The sequence below is a fragment of the Microplitis demolitor genome, chromosome 5 (assembly GCF_026212275.2).
Source record: "Microplitis demolitor isolate Queensland-Clemson2020A chromosome 5, iyMicDemo2.1a, whole genome shotgun sequence".
NCBI lineage: Eukaryota > Metazoa > Arthropoda > Insecta > Hymenoptera > Braconidae > Microplitis > Microplitis demolitor.
The window spans coordinates 7,572,501-7,595,588 of NC_068549.1; the positions used below are offsets into that span (position 1 = coordinate 7,572,501).

General features: G+C 30.2%; 1 protein-coding gene and 1 non-coding gene across 3 annotated transcripts in view; both read right to left on the reverse strand.

The window, feature by feature from the left end:
* The window catches only part of LOC128667911 (small subunit ribosomal RNA), a 1,910-nt gene extending 93 nt beyond the window's left edge, over positions 1-1,817 (reverse strand). Inside the window, exon 1 of the ribosomal RNA XR_008403825.1 lies at positions 1-1,817. This exon is cut by the window's left edge and continues 93 nt beyond it. This is a non-coding gene — a ribosomal RNA (small subunit ribosomal RNA).
* Positions 1,818-7,370: 5,553 nt separating this feature from the next.
* On the reverse strand, positions 7,371-20,673 carry LOC103576098 (mucin-5AC). Of its 2 annotated transcripts, none has more exons than XM_053739093.1 (8): positions 20,289-20,673; positions 13,426-13,767; positions 13,149-13,341; positions 10,927-11,231; positions 10,548-10,851; positions 9,941-10,455; positions 9,252-9,861; positions 7,371-8,160 (listed from the first exon to the last, which is right to left on the reverse strand). In XM_053739093.1, exons 1-8 carry the CDS (start codon positions 20,309-20,311, stop codon positions 7,786-7,788), a joined length of 2,667 nt encoding a protein of 888 aa, XP_053595068.1. In that variant the 5' UTR covers positions 20,312-20,673; the 3' UTR covers positions 7,371-7,785. The 2 variants fall into 2 exon arrangements, with proteins under 2 accessions (XP_053595068.1, XP_008554362.3); XM_008556140.3 differs by having other exon boundaries at positions 9,252-9,864.
* Positions 20,674-23,088: the final 2,415 nt, after the last annotated feature.

Here is a 23,088-nt window from a genome sequence, read left to right on the forward strand (position 1 = left end):
GCAATGCCGAAACATTGCCGCGCATCAGTCCGAAGACCTCACTAAATCATTCAATCGGTAGTAGCGACGGGCGGTGTGTACAAAGGGCAGGGACGTAATCAACACGAGCTTATGACTCGTGCTTACTGGGAATTCCTCGTTCATGGGGAATAATTGCAAGCCCCAATCCCTAGCACGAAAGAGGTTCAGCGGGTTACCCGGGCCTTTCGGCCAGGGAAGACACGTTGATTCTTTCAGTGTAGCGCGCGTGCGGCCCAGAACATCTAAGGGCATCACAGACCTGTTATTGCTCAATCTCGTGCGGCTAGAAGCCGCCTGTCCCTCTAAGAAGATATTTATTTACGTTGGTAGTAAAAATCACTTGATCCGAAAATCAAGTAAATCTTTCAAGATACCAAAAACGCCTATTTAGCAGGCTAGAGTCTCGTTCGTTATCGGAATTAACCAGACAAATCGCTCCACCAACTAAGAACGGCCATGCACCACCACCCACCGAATCAAGAAAGAGCTATCAATCTGTCAATCCTTCCGGTGTCCGGGCCTGGTGAGGTTTCCCGTGTTGAGTCAAATTAAGCCGCAGGCTCCACTCCTGGTGGTGCCCTTCCGTCAATTCCTTTAAGTTTCAGCTTTGCAACCATACTTCCCCCGGAACCCAAAAGCTTTGGTTTCCCGGAAGCTGCCCGCTGAGTCATCGGAGGAACATCAGCGGATCGCTAGCTGGCATCGTTTATGGTTAGAACTAGGGCGGTATCTGATCGCCTTCGAACCTCTAACTTTCGTTCTTGATTAATGAAAACATTTTTGGCAAATGCTTTCGCTTCTGTTCGTCTTGCGACGATCCAAGAATTTCACCTCTAACGTCGCAATACGAATGCCCCCATCTGTCCCTATTAATCATTACCTCGGTATTCCGAAAACCAACAAAATAGAACCGAGGTCCTATTCTATTATTCCATGCACACAGTATTCAGGCAAAATAAGCCTGCTTTAAGCACTCTAATTTGTTCAAAGTAAACGTACCGGCCTACCTCGACACTCAATTAAGAGCACCGCGATAGGATTAAATTGGACCGCTAAGTTTAACCTCAGCTAAATCCACCGGTAGGACATTTCATAACATGCCAGTTAACACCGCGAGCGATGAACCAACAGTATGAAACACAGATTCAACTACGAGCTTTTTAACCGCAACAACTTTAATATACGCTATTGGAGCTGGAATTACCGCGGCTGCTGGCACCAGACTTGCCCTCCAATGGATCCTCATTAAAGGATTTAAAGTGTATTCATTCCGATTACGGGGCCTCGGATGAGTCCCGTATCGTTATTTTTCGTCACTACCTCCCCGTGCCGGGAGTGGGTAATTTGCGCGCCTGCTGCCTTCCTTGGATGTGGTAGCCGTTTCTCAGGCTCCCTCTCCGGAATCGAACCCTGATTCCCCGTTACCCGTTACAACCATGGTAGGCGCAGAACCTACCATCGACAGTTGATAAGGCAGACATTTGAAAGATTCGTCGTCGGTACTAGACCATACGATCAGCAGAAAGTTATTCAGAGTCACCAAAAGTAACGATGGACAAGCCACCGATTGGTTTTGATCTAATAAAAGCGTTCCTCCCATCTCTGGTCGGAACTCTGGTTTGCATGTATTAGCTCTAGAATTACCACAGTTATCCAAGTAAATGTGGGTACGATCTAAGGAACCATAACTGATTTAATGAGCCATTCGCGGTTTCACCTTAATACGGCATGTACTGAGACATGCATGGCTTAATCTTTGAGACAAGCATATGACTACTGGCAGGATCAACCAGGGAGCTTCGTTATATGTTTTATTTTTTAAAACATCAGAATAACTCCTCTTTCACTTTATACATACATGATAGTATTTTAAAAATCCTATCTGTTGTAAAAGTGGTGCTGTTTTTATAAGCATTTGCTTATTACAACACTTTATAATTTTTGAATCTACATTATTTATTCACAATATTGAATAATAATTTTATTTTTCAAACAACCTCTCATTTTTATAAATATTACTCTCGCTAGATATTTTATTATCAAAGCGACTTGGTTTTTTATATACACGTAAACGTGATATTTTATTCTTGCTCGGAAACAAGTAAGTCGGTACTCAGTTTCATATTTGTACACTAATTTTTAGTTATACATAATATTATATAAACGCCGTAGCGATTTACCACATAAAGAGTCATTCAGTCATAGACATCAACCCGTGGTAATGTTACGTTAATAGTATACAATTTGCCGTAGTCAGTATCTGACAGCGCTTACTCGAATCGCTTCAACTGACTACTCTTTCATACTAGTACGAGCCGGCGTAAAAAATAATCTTTGTCGCGAGCTAACTACTGGCTGCGTCAGCCGTAGCGGAAATACGGTACCTCCCTGCATCTATATAACACGTTAATACTTGAAAAATTTTTAAATTTATAACACCAGCGATTTATTATTAACTTTTTCTTCTCAATATTCATATAAATATTCGTTATCAGAAACTTATTTAAAAATTACGTAAATTAATTATTTTTTTGTTTTAATTACTTGATATCATTTTTAATTAAAAAATAAAATAATTCTCAAATACTTTTTAATATCATTTTTTTATTAATATTTATTATACTTTATGTTTTATCAATTTACGATTATTTTTAGTATATTAATTAAAAAAAAAAGTTTGATTTTGAATTTTTTCTCACTTATGATGTTATATACGATAATATTCTTGAGAGTTGTTGAACTATAGTAGATCATATTGAATGTTTTTATTTCACATATATTAATATCCAAAAATGATGATTCGTTTCATTTTTATTAAATTTCAAGTTAGATAGAAGAACTGCTTTTTTTTCTTTTTTATAGTGGCTGGAACCATTTTTTTTTTTAATATATATATACTAATTATTTAGATGAGTGTATTCATACGGAACAAATTATTTAATTTATATTTCTACATACAGTAGCTTAATAATGAATTAATTTGTTTTCTAACCATAAGTATCATATAAGAACCATGTATATTTGTATTATTATAATGAATAATTATAAATATTTATAAAAACATTAAAAAAATAAGATGGTAATTTATTAAAATACTAGCTGCCCCTCATCCGCTTTGCTGGGCTGAAATTTATGTTTAGTTATTAATAAACTATTCTTGAAAAATTTTATATTTGTTATTAATTATTTTTTTTTTAAATGTACTTTTTTTCAATATACACCTATTTACAAAATTTGATTACAATTTTAAAGTCGAACCAAATAATAATTAATTCACATAACTACATTACTAAAAAGTTATGACAATGCTTCTTTATACACTAAATTACTGGTCATACCATCTTCTGGTGCATAAATAAATAAGCTGGAAGACTCATAATCTTTAAAATTTATTAAAAACAATTATTAGAATATATTGATGAATATATGGGGCTTAAGAAATTAAATAATATTAGATACGTGATTATCGTGAAATTTTAGTGAATGTATCCGACTCAACCGAAGAATCATAAAAGTTGAACTCCTAATAACTATACTCCGTCAGAAAGCGTAAATACAAAATTCTTAACGCCATTATTAAATTGAAACTCATACGTCTTCACTATAAACTCTTTGAAACTGTTTAGAATAATCATTTTTTTAACTTTTATTGTACCATTAATTTTCAAACCAACAAAAATCACATACTCATATAATTGATTAGCCCTGATGTACTGATGACGAATAGTAATGATATCTCACAAATGCATTATTATAAATAATTCTTGACAGCACTCGATTTACCAAATGTCAAATCCATAAATAAACATAACCAACAGAATTAAAAAATTTATTTTAAACAAATGACAATCGAAACGATGTACAATAAAACTAATAAATTAGATTATGACTAATTAATTTATTTGGATTAATAAATAAATAAAATATAATAAAAAGTAGTCGAAACATGAAAATGACATCCGCCAGGCTAGAAATAACATGTTTTATAACAGGTCACGTTTGTCTCACGTTAATTCATTACATCTTAATCAATATAGCTTAGATATTTACGATTTATAACTACGAAAGGTTTTTGATTGGCATCCCTTTAATACTCATAATCCTCACGGTTTTTTACACTCAATCATTTTTTATCGTCAAAAGATTATTTATTATTTTACGATCAAAAATGATTCATGACGATTAGAAATTTGTAATTGTCATGAATCGTCTTTATTCATAAAATAATATTAGTTTCAATCGTTTTTAATACTCTTTAATCATCAATTGACGATTTATCAGTATTTCAAACGATTAAAACATTTCTCATTATCATTAATCGTATTTTCTAAGCATAGTTAATTTATTTTCAAGTTTACTATTAATTATTACTAAATGAAAATTAAGTTTTTATAAATATTTATAATAGCTTCCATTGTAATTATTACTATATAAGCGGTGATCTTCAATATTACACGGAAAAAATATATTGCGCTCACCACGCAACGGTATCGTGATATTTACTCTCCTCGGTTGGTCATAGATTGTATACGGAAAGTCTTGGTCTACCGGATCGTGATTATCGCGATCCTGGCGGATTCCAAAATCATAAAATCATTTTGGTACAGTAGCGATCCGTTTTGTTATAATAATTATCTTTTAAATCATTCCGTTAACGATATTATGAGTGGTTGCGCTTGAGAAGTAGATCGCGATACTCACGATCCTTTTGGGTACGATATGGATATGTTAACTGACGATCACTGTACATTTAAGTATATTCACAGTCCGTAGGATCATTATAATAAATATCCAGTGTATCATTCATATCGGTATATATATTGTGGTAGTAGCAATATCTCAAATAGCTGATATAAGGATCTTACGTATCTAGCATATCGGTATTTATTATCGTGAAAATCAAGAAACAATTTAGTACTAATCACGATACAACTGTCGCTTTCCGTTGGTGAGCGATAAGCGCAATATTTTTTTTTCCGTGTACGTTTGAAATGTTGAGAATTCTAAGCTTGCTCCTTTATAATGCTTACAAATGCAATATAAGCTGTTGGCTTCATAGTTTTTTCTTCGTAACTGTTACCTAAATTCCAAGCTATAGGGCTTTGGATTTTCATGTAAAAGTAATTATTTAATGATTATTAATTGACAATATCGTTTTATTAGTTAAATCCCATCATTTTATGCATATCTAGAAAAATTTTTCACGCATCTCAATTTATTTGTTCAACGGAAAAATCACATTACTTACCATTACAAATATAATCTTGTTGCGTTACCCAATATTATTTTGTTGTCATATCAAATCGCTGCGTAATCCAGACTTTTGTTATGACAAAAAATTTCTTTCTTCCATGCATCATCTGGAGTGGAGTAAACCTGTCACTGATAATATTCACGATTCTAGAATGATTGCAACAGGGGCTGGCAAACTCACCAGACCTGTACAAAATATACACTGTCAGCATTTTAAACCTATTCTACCTCAACGCAGAAAATAACATTTTCTTGGTTATTGATACTTCAGACAACAGTTTGAATTCGATGGTTTTCAGGCCCCAACAAATTTAGGTAACCCCAGATGTTATATTTTTAAAATCAATTTTTAAGAATTACTCGGTAGATAAAAAAGAGAAGAGTCCAAAATTTATTAGATTCTTATTTTAAAGGCAACTTAAATCTACGTGGATATTTTTTAAGCTACAAGCAGGGCTTTATGTTTCCATGCGAGGTATGAGAGTTGTAGTAAGTAAAGGAAGGTTTTCGTATCTATTTACCGAAATTAATTTATCAGTATCTCAGAGAATATCTTTTTCTTTCCTATCTAGTATTTGATATTATGTAATTTGCTTTTTTGATCTTTCTATAATAACTTACTTACAGATTGCATATATACTTTATTCTGATTACTCTACTTAACTTGTTGGTATTACTGGTAAAACTGTTACTGACCATTTAAGCTGTTGGGTCGATCTTAATGGAAGTAAAATGAAAGTATGTTGATGTCTTTTTAATATAATACATTTTAACCTTATCAGTTTATTTTCTTTTAAGAAAAGTAAAATTTTAAGCTTTTTATATAGGGGAGAGGTATTGCAATTGAAGCAGGGGGTAATTGAAACACTCAATAAATAACTAACAACAAGATATAAAATCATTATTTTTTTTTAACTTATTTAAACCATTAATTTATGAGATGGACAAAAGTTTTAGCTTTTAATTGTTCCAATATTTAAATATCCAAAGTTCTTTAAAATACCTGTAAAAACTTTTTTTCCATACTTCACAACTTTTTGCATAACAGTTTTGTTTTTTAATATTATGATGAGGGGCTTGTATTAATACTTCATTAGATGTATTGAGAATAATATATAGTAGCATTTTATACTAATTTTTCCATTGTTTTATTATTATTTGATTTTCATTATTAAGTGAGCGAAGGGCATCATTTAGAACACCTAAAAATGTTGCAATTCCCTGATTAAAAGAAACGATTTGTAATGTTAAGCTTCCATAAGAATGGCGATTCAAAAGTATTCAACGTATTCAAAAGCATTAAAAACTATTTAAAATTTTTTTTTTCGAATCGTTTCAAATCGTTTCTTTTAATAAGGGTTGGAACACTTAGAGTCATCAGTGGACGAGCACGAACTCTATGCGCGATGTGTCTAACCTGGTGTTATGTAAGGACGTATAGCAACCAATGTAATTGTTCTATGCGTTATATATGCTTACCATTAATATTTATTTATTTATAATGTTTTTGATTCAAATGGTTTAAAGATAATAATAAAAGTACTTCAATTGAAATTACATTTTTATTATATGTTCCAATCGCGACTGTATTGTGTTACAAAATTGCTGCCCTTGCGTACCGCCATCTTGATTTCTGTCTTTAGCCAAATAAATTCATTTCTCAGTAAGTTAATATTGATTTCCAAGTATCAATATAAATTGGCATTAGAAAGAACACTAATAAAATAACTTTTTGACAATTTTAGAATTTAAAATTATTAAAAACAAAAAAGTAATAACCAAAAGAAAATTTTTTGTTTCAATTGCAACACCTCTCCCCTATTTAAATTGTTTTTAATATATTTATGTTAGTAACTTTTACCGATTCACGGATGTTAGTATAGCGAAATCGATGAAAGTTATAAATTATTTAATAAAAAAGATTTTGATAATAACCTAAACTTTTAAACAGAATGTGCACATACATAATTACAGAACTTAATTAACATCTAATTTTAATTATAATTAATACAAAAACTAAAACCTAAAAATTTGACTTAAAATATGATTATAGATATAGCTATAAAACTAAATAAAATGTTATTTTATAATTATTATGTATAATTTCATCTTTATTATCATCATCACACAAAGAATCCACTTGTATTTTTATTCTCTAGTTTTTACAGAGAAAATGACTAAAATAGATAACTTTTACTTCATTTTCTGTCTATTATGTTCAACAATTTTATTATTGTATAAAATCACTTATTACTTTATGATACGTTTATTCATATACTGCTCAAATAAAGCAATTGTTGATTATTTATGTTATCATACGTCATGTCCCTACATGGCACTTTCAAATATTTCGGAAGTGCACTTACATGAAGACTAGCTTACTGCTTAAGCATTTTTCTCATTTTTTTTAAGTTTTTTTTTTTTTTTATGTAGATATTGCCTCTGATATCAATTGTAAATTTAAATTATGAATAAGAGTATTATTCATTACATAAACAACAAATTTATTGTTTATTCTCGATTTAATATTTGTCCAGGTCGGCGGGGTTGTAACCTACGTCGTGGTGCCAATAGACCATTAAAACTTCTCGTCTCTTCGTGTTTTGTGCTCGCTGCGGTACTAGTTTCTATCAATACAGCTTCAGTTACTTCAGAATCAATAACTGCTGGTTCGCTGCTAATTGTAGGTATCAAATTTTCTTGACTTGTTTCAACAATCGGGGCTTCTGTAATTTTACGACGAGGAAGAAGTGGTGATCGTCGTGGTGAATTAACTGGCGCACGGGTAGTCGATTTTGGTTGTACTTGAAGCCGATTTTTTGACCGTAACTTATTTAATGGACTAACTGTGGTAAGACGAGCAGGTGGACTGGTCTCCACGGGTGTCTAAAAATATTAATAACACATCATTAATATTTAATAAAACTTCGATATGTATATTACAAAAAGAACGGTGTTAGAAATGGACTGAATTTAACACCGCGAGGTGTTAAAATGAAATAACACCGGTATAGGAGGTGTAATTTGGGGCTGTTAAAATACCGATGTTAAATCGGTACAAAAACAGAGTAATACCGATTCAAAAGTGGGGCAAACCGCGTCCGTTCAAAGTATTAATTTTGAAAAGCTTATAAAACACAAAAAGTTTTAGTTTTCTATGAAAATTAATAAACAATATTATTTATTAACAAGTATAAAATAAGAAAATAAATTATTAAATAAATTGAACTTGATGAATTAGATATAGTATTATATATTATTGAGTTATCGTTAATTACCAATTGTATATTATATTATTCTTAAATTTATATACATCTAATAATTTTTATGATTTTTCTGGAAGGAAAAAAAAAACAAATTCATCCACGTATAAACATTAGAAAAAAAATGTATTACATTTAAAAAAAATATAAAAATTTAATGAATATTATCTAGAGGAAATTTCAATTTTGCTATATACTTATTTAAATAGTTATTTATATTATACGCAATTTATTCAAAAATTACACAATTTTATGTCCATCATTTCAATTACCAATAATTTAATTAATTAATAAAAATACTGCAGTGATCGAGTAAATAAAAATATTCAGAAAGTAAAATATTTTAATACCGGGAAATTTTTTTAACGCTGGTAAAGAATATGTACACCATCGACGGTGTTATTTTAACACTGCTTTGGGTGTTGAAATTTAACAGCGAAAATTTTAACACCAACGTTATCTGAACTTACCCCGGTTTTTTCCTACAGTGTATTTATGATTACTATTTATATTATAAAAATCTTGAAAACATTAATGCTTCTATGAATATTTAAAATAAATTTTATAAGTTGAAGTAGTAAAAAATAAGAGAAAGTGAGAAAGATGTTTTTAATAGTCGTGATGTCATCTTACTGCGCAAAAAGTATTGCGTATAAGTGAATGATCATTTTATGAATGGAAAGTTTCTGTAATTTTTAAATTATTTTTAGATACCTCATGTGTTTCTTCTTCAGTGCCTTCACCAGCAGGCTCTTCAGCAACTACTTTAGGTTCTTCTGTTGTCGAAGTAGTAGTAGTCGATTGTCCAGGTCTTCTGATATTAACACGAGCACCGGGCCTTGTTGGCCTGTTACCTATACCTGGCAATTTTGGACGCAAAGGAGATTTTGTCGTTGTAGTGACTGGCTCTTGAGTCTCATCGGGTGACGGTGATTCAGCGTCTTTTTTATTGTCTTCATTTGTCGTAGGTGCTGCTGTAGTTGGTCTACCACGGCGTCGATTAATATTAATCTTATTAAATGACGGACGTGATACTCCTGATGGATTTCCACTAGAAGTAGAAGACGTTCCTGGGCTGGATGTCGTTGAAGGAATAGGTTTGGAAACTGTACTGCGATATCTAGTACGTCCACTTGGTAGCTTTTCAGAGTTCACATTATTAATATTGTCTTTTTGAATTTTTTCTTCTTGTACTTGTTGCTTTGTTCCTGATTTAGATCTTTTCGTTCCTCCACTAGATGATCCACCGTAACGACTTCGAGATTTTTGAGTTGTTTCTGTCGGAGAAACTTCAGTAGCAGGTGTACTAGATCCATTGCTCTTGCTTCTGTCAAAAATACTTAGCATTAGATAAATTATAAACAAAAATCGAGAAAATAAAAATTATTGACTAAAACAATTACCGATTTCTATTTCCCGTATTACCGAGAATACCGGGTCTTCGGAATTTTCCTTTTCCAACTGGCGCTTGAGTTGTAGTTGATGTAGCCTCTGTTGTAGGTGCAATTGTCGTAGTAGTTGTAGTAGTTGTAGTTGTAGCTTCAGTGGTGGTAGTAGTTAATATTTCAGTCGTTGTTGGACTTACAATTTCAGTTGTTGTAGGTATGTCTGTAGTGAGTTCTTCATCCGATATCGTGGTGCTATCACTGATATCCTCTGTGGCAGCATCAATTGCATTGCTTCGACCTTGTTGAAGAAATGCATAAAGATCGAGAGCCACTTTGTCCATTGCAGTTGAATATACCGTTGTTGGAACATCAGTAGTTATTACTTCTGTTGTTGATTCTAAATTATATCTACTGTTAATGTAACTTGGTCTCTCATCTTTGGGAGCTGGTAATGACGATGATTCGAATTTCTCCTCACTACTTTTTGAAAGGGGTCGGGAAAGTTTTTCACCACTAAATACCGCTTCAATCTATCAATTTATAATATTATCATTGTACTAAACGTATTTTGATAAAATAAAAGAAAATATTATGATATTAATTTTTAAAAGCAAGATATTACCATTGGTTCAGTGACAGGTCTTCGTCTATGAGTTAATGGTGTTTCATTAATAGATTCAACTACTGGAGCTGGTTCATAAACTTTTTGTGAATTTTCTCGGCTTGGAACATATTTTTCTTCGTCATTTTCATTTGGAGTGACGCCTAAAAATCTTACGGGCCCTTTGGGTAAAGTTTGAGGGAATTCCGGACCTTCTTGATGAGTTCTAAAACTACTAGAGTCTACTAAATCTAAATTGGGTCTTGGACGGTTTCCACGACTGCGAGTGATCTCGGTCGTTCCTGTATTATGATTAGATCTAGACCTGTTTCATAAAAATATATTTACTATTAATAACATTTAATAGCTTTTTTGTCTCTTTCGAATAAATAATTATTACCTTGGTGGAAATCGTGTGTTTGTAGGTAATCGTTCTTCAGAGATTTCTTCACTCTCACCAAGATTCCTTCCTCGGTTACCATTTTTAGGAATGATCTCATTACCAACTGGTTCAACGGTTGACGTTCGCTCAACTGAACTATATTTGCTTCTATTACCATTATTACTTCCACGTCTTGATGGTGGAGCTGTTCTTATGCCTTCTTGTTTATTATTTGACGCACTAACCTTAGATTCATCTTCTTCATCGTAATAGTAGTATACATATTCATATTCGTAATCTTTTCCATTAGGACCCTTCTTTATCTAAAATTATATATATATGCTAAGTGCTCAACTTTCTGTTAAAATGAATTATAAGCTTATATTAAGTATATGAGGGGATATACGATGTCTATAATTGAACTTAAAGAAAATACCGGATTAATATTAAAAATGATATCTTTGTAATTTGTTTTGTATTTTGCAAGGTCGTATTGTTATTGTATATCGTGTCACTAATTCCAAAAGGACTTATATTTTTATGTGCTCTTTTGGCTTTAGTCACTAAGTTTAAAACCAAAAGGATGTATATTTTTTTTTAATACTTATCATATTGTACACTTACTCTAACGCTGAGACATAAAAAAAAATTTTTTTCAGTCAAAAGGGCGTATAACTTATGCCCCTTTAGCTTTCAAAATTTTTTCTCAGTTTTTAGCCATAAAATAAGTCGAGAAAACGATTGGCAATGAAAAAAAAAAGTTATACGCCTTTTTGGATTTAGAAAGTTTCCCAAAGCCAAAAGCACGTGGAAAAATATAATTCTACACTGTAAAAAGAGCGGTGTTAAAAATGGGATTATTTTAACTCCGCCCAGTGTTAAAATGAAATTACACCGGTGTAAGAGGCGTAATTCAGCGGTGTTACAATTCCGGTGTTAAGCCGGTGTAAAAGCGAGGTAACCGATGTAAAACTGCACCCGCTAGGAGTATTAACTTTAAAGATTATAAAACACAAAAAATGTCAGTTCTTCATGAAAATTAATAAAAAATATCATTTATTCATAAGTATAGTGATCGAGTAAGTAAAAATATTCATAGAGTGAAATATTTTAACACCGGTAAAGAATATCTACACCAGCGGCGGCGTTATTTTCACACCGATTTCGGTGTTGAAATTTAACACCGCCGATTTTAACACCTACACCGCTTGGACTTACCCCGGTGAATTTTTACAGTGTGTATATTAGTCAATTCAAATTGTTTTCAATCATTTTAAATTGTTTTGAATCATTTCAAATCATTTTTCTCAATTAGGGATATCAGAAAACATGATCGGCTGCCCAATTTCAAAACACAGTAACTGATAAATTTTTCAAAATCGATTTTTTGGTATTTTTAGGTTTCAATGGAGTCTCGTGAACTTGATTCAAAACATATTTCAAAAAAATTTTTTTTGTCAGTTACTGTGTTTTGAAATTGGGCAGCCGTGATGCATCGATTGTTGATTATTTTAATCAATTACAATTTACTTTAAAACATTATCAATGAGTCATGAATAAAGAACGACCCCAGTTAACAACAGGTATGCGAAGTGAACTCAATTTAACTTGCAGTCATTTAAGATTATATCTATTTTAGCTACATTTCTTTCACAGTATGTTTAAGAAATGTTATTCATTGTCGTATAATTAATATAATATTCTTATCTCTTATGCAAAATATAATTTCAGTTACTAAAATTTTATTTTAACATCCCGTGAAAAATGAATCATACATGGCCATGCATGGCATTTTCCGAGAAGAAGAGAAAGAAAAAAAAAAGAAAAAGTCAAGGTAAAATACGCTTTGAAGTTCAAATAGATAACTAAGACTTAATCAGAACTTAAATGTCAGATTCAGGAGACTGTAATTTACATCTATTAATAGTTGTAAAGTAAAAGTTATTGAGGAAAAGGAGATTTTAACCTTCGACTTATGCAGTTACGAATTTATAATACCATTTTGACAGTTAGATTTTGCGTGTATAAGATTCATAGTGCGTAAAAAAACGTTTAGAGTTTTGTAAATTAGATCCATTTCTTCGCACTCCCTTCGTTTAATTATTATCACAATAATGCATGAAAATAAGACAATTATTATAAATTTCTAGGTTTTCTCACTTTTTCACTTACAAAACTTTCAAAAATGAAATTAAAAAACCATTCTGCCAATAATTTTTAGACAAAATTCAATTTTTTACCTGAATTCGAGAGTTAGAACCAGCTGGTACTAAACTAACGTCACTGAGATAATCGAAATTACGATTAGAATATGGAGTCCAAGATTCTTTATAATCTTTTGGAATTAAATTTACTGGAACGAAATCATAAGATGACTGAGAATACGGACGTTCAGTTGTCAAAATTGGTCTCATTGTCGTTGGATATTCAGAACTGAAAAAAAAAAAAAATGATTCTTTGTTATTTTCATGCCTTATAATTTAGTTTTAATAAAAAAGAATAACAAAATATATTCACCTTACTTGAACACCTGAAATATTTATATCTGTTTCTTCATTTTTATTTTTTAAATTATCAATTTTTTTTATAGCATCTTCTTGAATTACACCAGTATTACTAAAATTTTCCAATTCCACCCTTGCTTGTCTTTTTGAACCCGAATTTATTTGGGCATTATCATTAAAATTAGCAGGATCTAAATCTTGATCAACATTACCACTATCTTGAATTTTTGATTCTACTTTTTGAATTCTTTGGGCAAAATTTGATACTCTGCTTTGTCTTTCTTGATTATCATAATTACCATTTTCTAATTTGACATGCTTATTGCCCAATACGGACGCAATAGCATAACATATCCTAAATTAACAAATAAAAGTCTTTTAGAATTTGAAGATAAACGAGAACAATAATGAAAATTTATATTATTAACACGCAAGTCAGTGAAGTGAAATTCTAATAACGAGAAAAGAAATTTTCACATGACCGTAATTCTTTAATTCAAATAACTTATCATTAAAGTTAAGTCATTTTATTATAATAGTTAAAATAAATCTCTACCAATGAAATTTAATGGTCTATTGTTTTTTATCGCTACAAATATTTTTCATAAAATTTTTAAATCTTATGAAAGTCAACATATAACGACATAAACAATATGAAAATATTAAACTTCAAGATTTTTCTTGACAGACGATTAATAAAAATGTTATGACTAATTGACTATATACAAGTTTATTGATTTTTCAACATAGAAAAAATTTCATCATAGGATTTTCGTTTATTAAAATTTTAGAAGTCAATATTCACTATAAAACTTTTTAGGGTGCATAGAAATTACTCGATCTCATTTAAAAGTATCAGTTATTTTTCAATTTCTACTGTGTAGTTGTTGAGTGAAACTCAACGATGCTCACACTCTGTGTAATCTATTATATTATCGATGTTTATATCGCTGTTTTCTAACAGACGGAAGTAATGCTTCACATTTCTACTCGATATATGAAACGTAAATATTAACAGAGTTATTATGAGAAATATTTTATTGAACTTTTTTTATATGATAACAAAATATCATTTAATTTCTATCGATTTTTTTTATTGTTTCTAATGAAATAATTTATTGTTTTAGGTATAGAAATTCAAACACATAATTAATAATATCTATTAGCAATCAAATTATCAAAACTGAAAAAATTTATAGTTGCTTCATGATTGTTTATGTTATTTTATGCTATAACTGTTTAATTTACTCTGTAGAACTAGTACATCCAACTATAGTATCCAGTTCACTTATGAAACCTAACATTTATTCCAAGTGTAATAAATTTTCCATTTAGTCGTTGATCACGAAATTCGATTGAATTTATTACACAAGTTTATGATGCGGCAACATAAATATCTACCAACATTAGACTAAAAAAAATTTTTATTTAAATATACTTAATTCTGACTAAATGTTAATTCATTCAATTTATTATTTAATTAAATAAGAATTAAATATTTCCCAGATAGACATAATTGGAAAGTTGATAGAACTCCTGTGATGTCACTGTTCGACTCTCATAGTTTTTAATTTTATTTGAAGGGATTTAATTTTAAATAATACAAAATTTGAAATGAATTTAAGCACATTTTTAAAGGAAACATCAAATTTAAAGTCAGTCGGTCACCGAACAGAGGTCCGGGGCCTTAGATGTTCGTCGGCTAACTAACTGTTTTGCATGCATAGATCCAGTACAAAAAAATTACAAAATTATAAATCGTCCAAAGTTGCACCTCAGGTTACTCTAGTGAACGTCGTCGAGGTCTGGGTCTCATGTCTCGTCATAAGTTTAGACTACAGACCACGACGGTGTTCGCGGAAATCGCTTATTTGCTTTAGTTACTCCGTTGAAGAATTTTTCTTCATCAAAGTGACCAAAGTTTTATTATTTATTACCAAAAAAAGTTAATTATAATTGTCTTTACTTAGAAATCTGACGGAAACGTCATACTCTAAGTTAAAAAAATTATGATAAAATAACTGAATCAATGGTATTTTGATTATTTATCTTCAGATATTTTTAGTAAAAAAATGTAGAAAGTTTATTGTCAATAAAGACTGGAGGTGTGAAAATTTTAATATCATGATTTTGAATTTTAAATCGCATTATTGACATTTCGAAAGCTGACAAACTAAAAGTAAAATATAAAAAAACTTTCGATTTTTTTATCTGATTCTTAATAACTTAATAAGTTATTTATTGAATGGTATTTTTTAAATATTTTTTTTTTTTATGAACTATAAGAATTCATCAAAAATGGAAAAAGTAGTTTAACTCGTATTTTATTTCATTCATAGCTACTGGAGTTAATAGTAAATTCATTGAAGTTATAAAACACTAAATAATATAGGCCATATAAATGATTATATGAATGAGTAAAAATACGACTGCTTCACTAAAGATTTCTCAGCATGTGTGTTACTAGGTCTTACATATAATTCTTAATTATCTATTAGCTCCATTTCACATAATTTTTTTAATGTTATTTATATAAATAACAGAACAACGCTGACCAGCGCTGATTAATCAATTTTATATTTTTCACATCTTAAAAAATGATCTAATATTTTTACTTTCATTGGAAGATTATGTTTTAATTTGAAATTCAAAACAGTAGTTAGAATTTTTTTTCCAATACATAAGAAATGATCAATTACAATTAAATTAAATATTTGAATCCCGTGTGAAAAAAAAGGTTAAAAAAGCGTTGACTAGTTAGTCGACTTCGAAACGTGACACGGCGAACTTGTTTTGAACTTTTGAAAATTCAAGAGAAAAATCAATAAACATCATAATATTAAGATATGCAAAAAAGCGTTCAGAAATAGTTTAAAATCAGCTTTTTCTGAACGTATTTTGCACTGAAAAAAATGATGAAACCGAGCACTTTTAATGAAGAGTCGAAAAAAGTTTTCAAACAAGTCTAAAATGTTAATTTATAGTATAAGTCCAATTTTTTTTCTTTGTATTTTTTGACGTTTGAAAACCGTTTAAAAAAAAAAAATTCCATCTCTCTAAACATAAATTAGAGAAAACAAGTGAATATTCACTAATTTCAAGTGAAAATCGAACCACTAATTCCAAAAAATAGTCCGATTGGCACTCTGAATTAATGAATATTTACTTATTTCACTTATTCATGTTTAGAGAGATTATGTCACGTTTTGAAGTTTAGAATAGTCAACACTTTCTTAACAATTTTTTTTTCACGGGATTATATTTGTTCTATGGATTTAATATTTCAAACACTTATCTCTTTGTTGAAGTTTTTTATTATCAAATTATACATTTTTTTTTTTTACGTTTGATATGGTTCTTTTAATTTCAAAGCAATGAAATTGATAGTTAACAGAAAAAAAAAACAGTAATAAATAATTGATTGTAAAAAGAAATTTCATAGATCAATATCACATCTTTCAATGCTAATTTCAAATCAGTAATAAGATTATTCTTTATTAAATTAGATACATTTTAAGATAATACAATATATTTAATACGAATAAATATTCATCTATTTACAAAGTAGTTTTTTTATATTTATGATTGAATTTATCTTCGACATAAAGATATTTTAGATTTTTCGAAAATAAAATAGCTGAGTATTGGAGTTAGACCATCGGTGCATTATATGGAAAAACCTACATTCTAGATTGTAATTATTTAAAAGAAAAAACGTATAATTATTGCTAATAATTAATCGCTTTATAGTTCTAAATAGTAATATTACTGTAACTCACGAAATATAGAAAATGAAACGAATTAATATCTTTTTTTTAATTAATCAACAAATAACCATTTTATGGCTCAAAAACATTTTTTTTTTAAACTTTTTCAGTTACTTATTTATATTCACTATATTTATGTTTTATACATGTTAAGTTTTTGGTTTAGAATTTGGTTTTCCGTAAAATTAAAATAAATGATTTATGGAATTAATTTATTAAATTATGCTTAGAAACCGAAATTTTATGGATTATTTATAAATTAATATATATAATTTTTATTGGAGACTATTCTTTGAATTGAGATTACTTGTTGAATTAAATGGATATTTATTTTATTTAAGTGAATGTATGTAAGCAAAAATTATAATTTAACTTTAAAAAAGTACAGGCTTGTTTGATTTAAGTAATAATTACTAGCGACTGTAATTAATTGTTTTCTGTGCAAAATCACTTTCTTCGACAGCGATAGATTGAGAAATACCCATTAAAAAATTAAGCATAATTATTGTTTAGCTGTCTACGCACTAATTATTATTATCATTAAAGTTTCTTTGAATGCACGTACAATTATCACTTGATACGGAAAGTTGAACAATAGGCGAAGCTTTGAATATTGTAATCGATTGTGGTAACTTTATTTTTATTTATTTCTATTGAGCTTGGATTTTTTATAATATCAATTATATCAACAGGACAATCTAAAATTTTTTTGCAGAATACAGCTTTTTTATGAATGAGCTCAAAGAAAATTTATTTTTAAATAATATGATTTGCATGTAATGTATAGAGCATAAGATAAAAATTATTTGACCGTAGAATTATTATCCCTATCAAAAAACCCCAAAACTTCCCGCTGTTTCGAGCTCGTTGAGCTCGAAAAAATTTTTGCGAATACATTTTCGAGCTCGAAAATACTTTGGTACGCCGTTGTTTTCACGTGTTTTATTGAGTTTTAAAGCAGATCAGATTTTGAAATTGATTTATCTAGTTGCTTTTGAGAAATTTCAAAAAAACTAAAAAAAAAAAATTTTTTTTAATTTTTTCGTTAACGGTTTCTCCTGAACGAATGAACCGTTTTTGATGTTTAAGGTGGCATTCGACAGCGGCTTATGAAGTTTTAAAGATGATTAGATTTTGAAATCAATTCATTGGGCACATTAGAAGTTATCCAAAAAAAAAATTTTGAAAAATTTTATTTTTAGAATATCTTCGAACGCGACCTACCGATCAAACTCAATTTTCATTTAGCTTTTAGATATTGACAAGCCGCGTCGAATGACACCTTGGCGATCAAAATCGGTTCATCCGTTCAAAAATTACAGATATTTACATACGTAAGTACGTACATACATACATACATACATACATACATACATACATACATACATACATACATACATACATACATACACTCGGACATCATCATGAAATTAGTCAGAATAGCTTCCTAGAACCTCCAATCATCAAGATCTGATAGAAATTTGATTTCCGAAAACCGGACCGAAACCAATAACTTTCCGAATTTTTGAAAATTTGCAATTTTCTTAGCGGGAAGTTAAAATTCATATTGGATTGCATGGGAATCCTTAAGAATCCATATGAGAAAGTATGGATATATAGAAGAATGGATGTTGGAAGCCATGTGTTTCTGGATTTCAGTTTGGGAAATCCACATAGGAAACTGAGTACCTGGATTACCATGTAGGAACTTGGATATATGAATTTTTTAATGGGAAATTCATACACAAATCTGAGCTTCTATATGAGTAATTTCTATAGAATACGGGGTACCTTAATTTTTATGTCCATCGTTTATTGATATGAGTATATGAATCTATACTGGTTTCCTATAGGAAAACATATGGGAATCCATTCGAAAATCAACAGGACTCACACAGGATTCTAGGCTGGATTCCCATATGAATTTTTTGATAGGGTAGGTTCTCATTTGGAATTTTGCATGGTATGAAATCCCATAGAAATCCATGAAAAAATTTATATAGAAATCTATGTTATATTTCTTCAGGAAACTATGTAGGAATCCATCTGAAAACGCCATGTGGAATTTTTCATGGGAATTTAAGCTGGATTTTTACGTAGATTTTTTTTTATAGAGATTCCTGCACATAAAAAAATCAACTACTTTTACGTTGAATGAACATTCTAATCATGAACAATTTATTGTAACTAAGTCAAAAATGATATAATGGGAGCATACAAATATTAAGTAATATTCTTAATATGAAGACTTTTTGTATTAACCGATCACATTTGAATGAAAGGGATTGATCAATCGAAAGCTACGACCGATGAGTGTGTGACGTCAGTGAAATTCAAAGAGAAAGGAGAAAACGTTAGATAATCGTAAAAATTCAATATTTTTAATAAATTTAATGTTAATTAAAGATTAAAATTATAACAATTTTCTACTTCGTAGATATAAATTATAACTTAATTCAAGTTGTTAACATTTATATTATAACGTGAGCATAATAAATAAAGATCGTATCAGCTATATTAATCATTAGCAATTCTATTGACCTTGGATTGGTAACACAGTAGCAGGATATATTTACACATGAATAACCAAGGTGCCAATAAATAATAAAAAAATTCATCAAGTTTCACCAAAAAATAATTTCGTAATATAAATTTCCAAGTAAACGATAAATTAATATTTCATTATTTTCTTCATCACTGACTTTTATTTTTACCACATAAAAATTTGTAATAATCTGGTGCAATAAGTCAGTACGTGAAATTCTCAGACTGGATCGCGCAGTTGGCGAAAGTACCGAGAACCACATGGGTGATACGTAAGTGGCTCAAGTTGCTGCTCCAGGTGCTAGAGAGGAGTGGTATTAGGGAGCGGTGATGACGATTAAGAGAAGATGATTAGAGCAAAGGAGAAAGGTGCCTATCTCGGTTTAATATAGAAGGAAAAATAAAAATATAACATGCACGGAAGTTCGAAAAAGCCAGAAAAATGAGTTTACAATTTTCACAATTATGTGAATAAATTTATTTAATATACACTGTGATTAATTTATTTATTGATTTTTTTTTATCTTGAAGAAATTAATAAACTTTTTTTTTTTTATGTACTCACAGAAACGCACTCTTCAGCAACATATCGGCACTGCACACTTTTTTTCCTTAAACTTTTAGATGTATGTTATCCTTTTTGTTCTATAATTTTATATTTATATCTAAGAATTCCTAAATAGCAGCATGTCAGAAGCACGATTAAATTTATTTTTTGCCAACTAGAAAAGAGTTAAATTTTTAAACACTTATCACAGTAATTTTACGATTATTCACAAACTGTTTATAAACCAAAAGAGCGACGCTCTTTGGTATTAGCTCCCTGAGAAAGTGAAATAAAAGTTAATATTATGTGTACCGGGTACACAATTTTTTAAAACACGACACAATTCAGTCGAGCAGACAAATAAGTTTATAAAAAAGTAAAAGTAAGAGGCAGATGAAGGACGTGGTGAGGGTATGAGAATGTCGACGAAGGTAGACCTCTACTTATACACCACCCACCATGGCTACTGAGAAAGTACCCCACCAACATGTGAAATGTGACTGTTTGCAGCCATTCGACTATTATGTGAGATCCAACATATTCAGATTATTTTAAAATCATAATCAAGCTAATAACTGAAAAAAAATGCGACACATTGTGTATAAACTTAATCTTTAAAAAAAGGCATGTATATAAAACTTCAACCATTATCACATATGACTATACATTAGAATTTATTTTGAAAGTATTTTTATAAGAATATTTACACTGTAAAATATTTGCAAAGTAAACGCGGAGCGAATGCGGAGTGGATGATTTATTTTTTATTTATTCATTCCTTCCGGAGTTAATTTCTCTGCAAGAGGGAGTTTTATTTATATTAGTAGATAAAAGCTAATGAGGCAGAATCATCAGGTTAATTAATATCTTCATTTTTTAGTTACAAAATGAAAGAAGTACGCTGTAAAAAATTGAAAGTAAATTCGGAGTAAATACTTTTATATTTTTTTATTTCAATTCAAAATTATTCCATCCGCATGCGGAGCGAAGGGAAATTTTTTATTGAACGAAGTGCGGTGCGAAATTTGTTTTAATCCGCACTAACTACGGTCCTTACTTTTAACACTCAACAAATAAATTTATATTCGGGTATTTAGATTCAGGTATTAATAATTGAACATAATATTTTTTGTTTCTAATTGATGAAATAATTTAATAACTGACTAAATTATAACTTCATATCGTCCACAGTAAAAACATTAAATTATTTAATAGTTATGTAGTGTTATAATTTTTATGGAAATATTTTACATGACGGTACGATATAGAATTACGTTTCGTGGTATGGTTGATGTGTCATGTGACAGTTTGTAACTCAGAGAAACTATGTTAATGATGAAAAGTGTAAAATCTGTCTTCAACTTCATGAACGTGAAAGTTTTCATTATGAGCTGCTTACATTTTTTTTAATTATTTCGCGTGAATATATGTAGATCCGGGGGGCTCGTAAATATTTCCGCACTTAATATAAATATCAAAACAAAAGACAACCTTACTACGTATTAGTAATCTAATCTGCAATTTTTTATTTCGATTTCACTCTGCAAAGTTTTTTTTATAAACAATATACTTCCAAAATTTCTGTTCAGCGTGAATTTTATTCCAAGAAGCTTAAATAAATAAAAAATTATCCACTCCGCAATCCACTCCACCCTATCCAAAAGTTTACATAGAATCCACCCAAATGAGTCAAAAGCCGCCAGAGAATACAATAGACTTGTATTGGTTTTTATTTGGTTTTGATCCAGCTTAGGGGATTCTATGGGAACTTTCGGATAGGATAAACTCTGATGATTTACATCCACATTTAGTTGTACCCAATAAGATTATTTATAACGTTACATAAAAGACTCATAAATTTTTTGAGTAATTTAAATATATATCGCAGTTGAGGTTTTTATCCTAAAATAGTTATGACCTTAATTTTCATGGTAAATATCAGTGTGTAAAATAGCTCAAACAGCATTCAAGTCGGAATGACTGCTTTACGACGTCTTTTTGAAAGAGTTCTCAAGAAGTCTTAAGTTGACTTCTTAACGGTGTCATTTTTAAGAACTTTTAATTAAGAGTTCTTGAAGACTCCATAAATAAGACGTCAGTTTTTTGGCGTCTAAATGTATTCTTTTTTTAACTTCTTTATGAAGTCAAAATTAGAGCTCCTTAAAGACGTCATAGTAAATTCGTATTGAAGTCTTATTTACGAAGTCAGAAAAAACGAACTCTTTTGAAAGACATCTTACTGAGTTCGCTAGGTGGCTCATTCGACATCTTGAGAACTTCTTAAAGACTTCTTTAAGATGTTGATGAGACGTCCAAATCATAAATAGGAACTCATTCACAACTCATCAAGACGTCATTTTGCTATCTGGGAGGAAACTATATTACACTACACAACAGATTTTACCGCCTTCAACTTAAAATTATTTTCCATAACATTATTGTTTACCTTTTAAACAACGTACATGAATACAATATATACATAAGAGTAGGGAGAGGGGGGGGGGGGGGGGGGGGGTAAACGGAGCCCTTAAAAAATGAGGGCTTATGTGTAATATGTGTCAGGCCATTTTGCCTCCAGGAATCCATTTTGCTCACTCTCCCCTAATAGGAGAAGGGGGGGCACTGAAAATTTTAAGTTCCTCGAATTATTTGGGGACAAAATGGGCCCCTTAAATTTTGGGAGCCCATTTTGCCCCCCTCCCCCTATCCCTACTTCATTCTAATGTCATTTGAGAAAAACTATCACAAAACGCGAAATCCAATCTAAATTCACTTAAAATTTTTACAGTGTAATGTCCCTTAGAATAATTACTGAGAA

Excerpts from the sequence above, each read along its gene's own strand:
- LOC103576098 (XM_008556140.3), bottom strand. The coding sequence starts at position 20,311 with ATGTTGCTGAAGAGTGCGTTTCT. Across the intron at positions 13,342-13,425 it reads ATTTCAGGTGTTCAAGTAAG|TTCTGAATATCCAACGACAA; the intron begins GTGAATATATTT and ends TTTTTTTTTCAG. Across the intron at positions 11,232-13,148 it reads GTTCTAACTCTCGAATTCAG|ATAAAGAAGGGTCCTAATGG; the intron begins GTAAAAAATTGA and ends ATATAATTTTAG.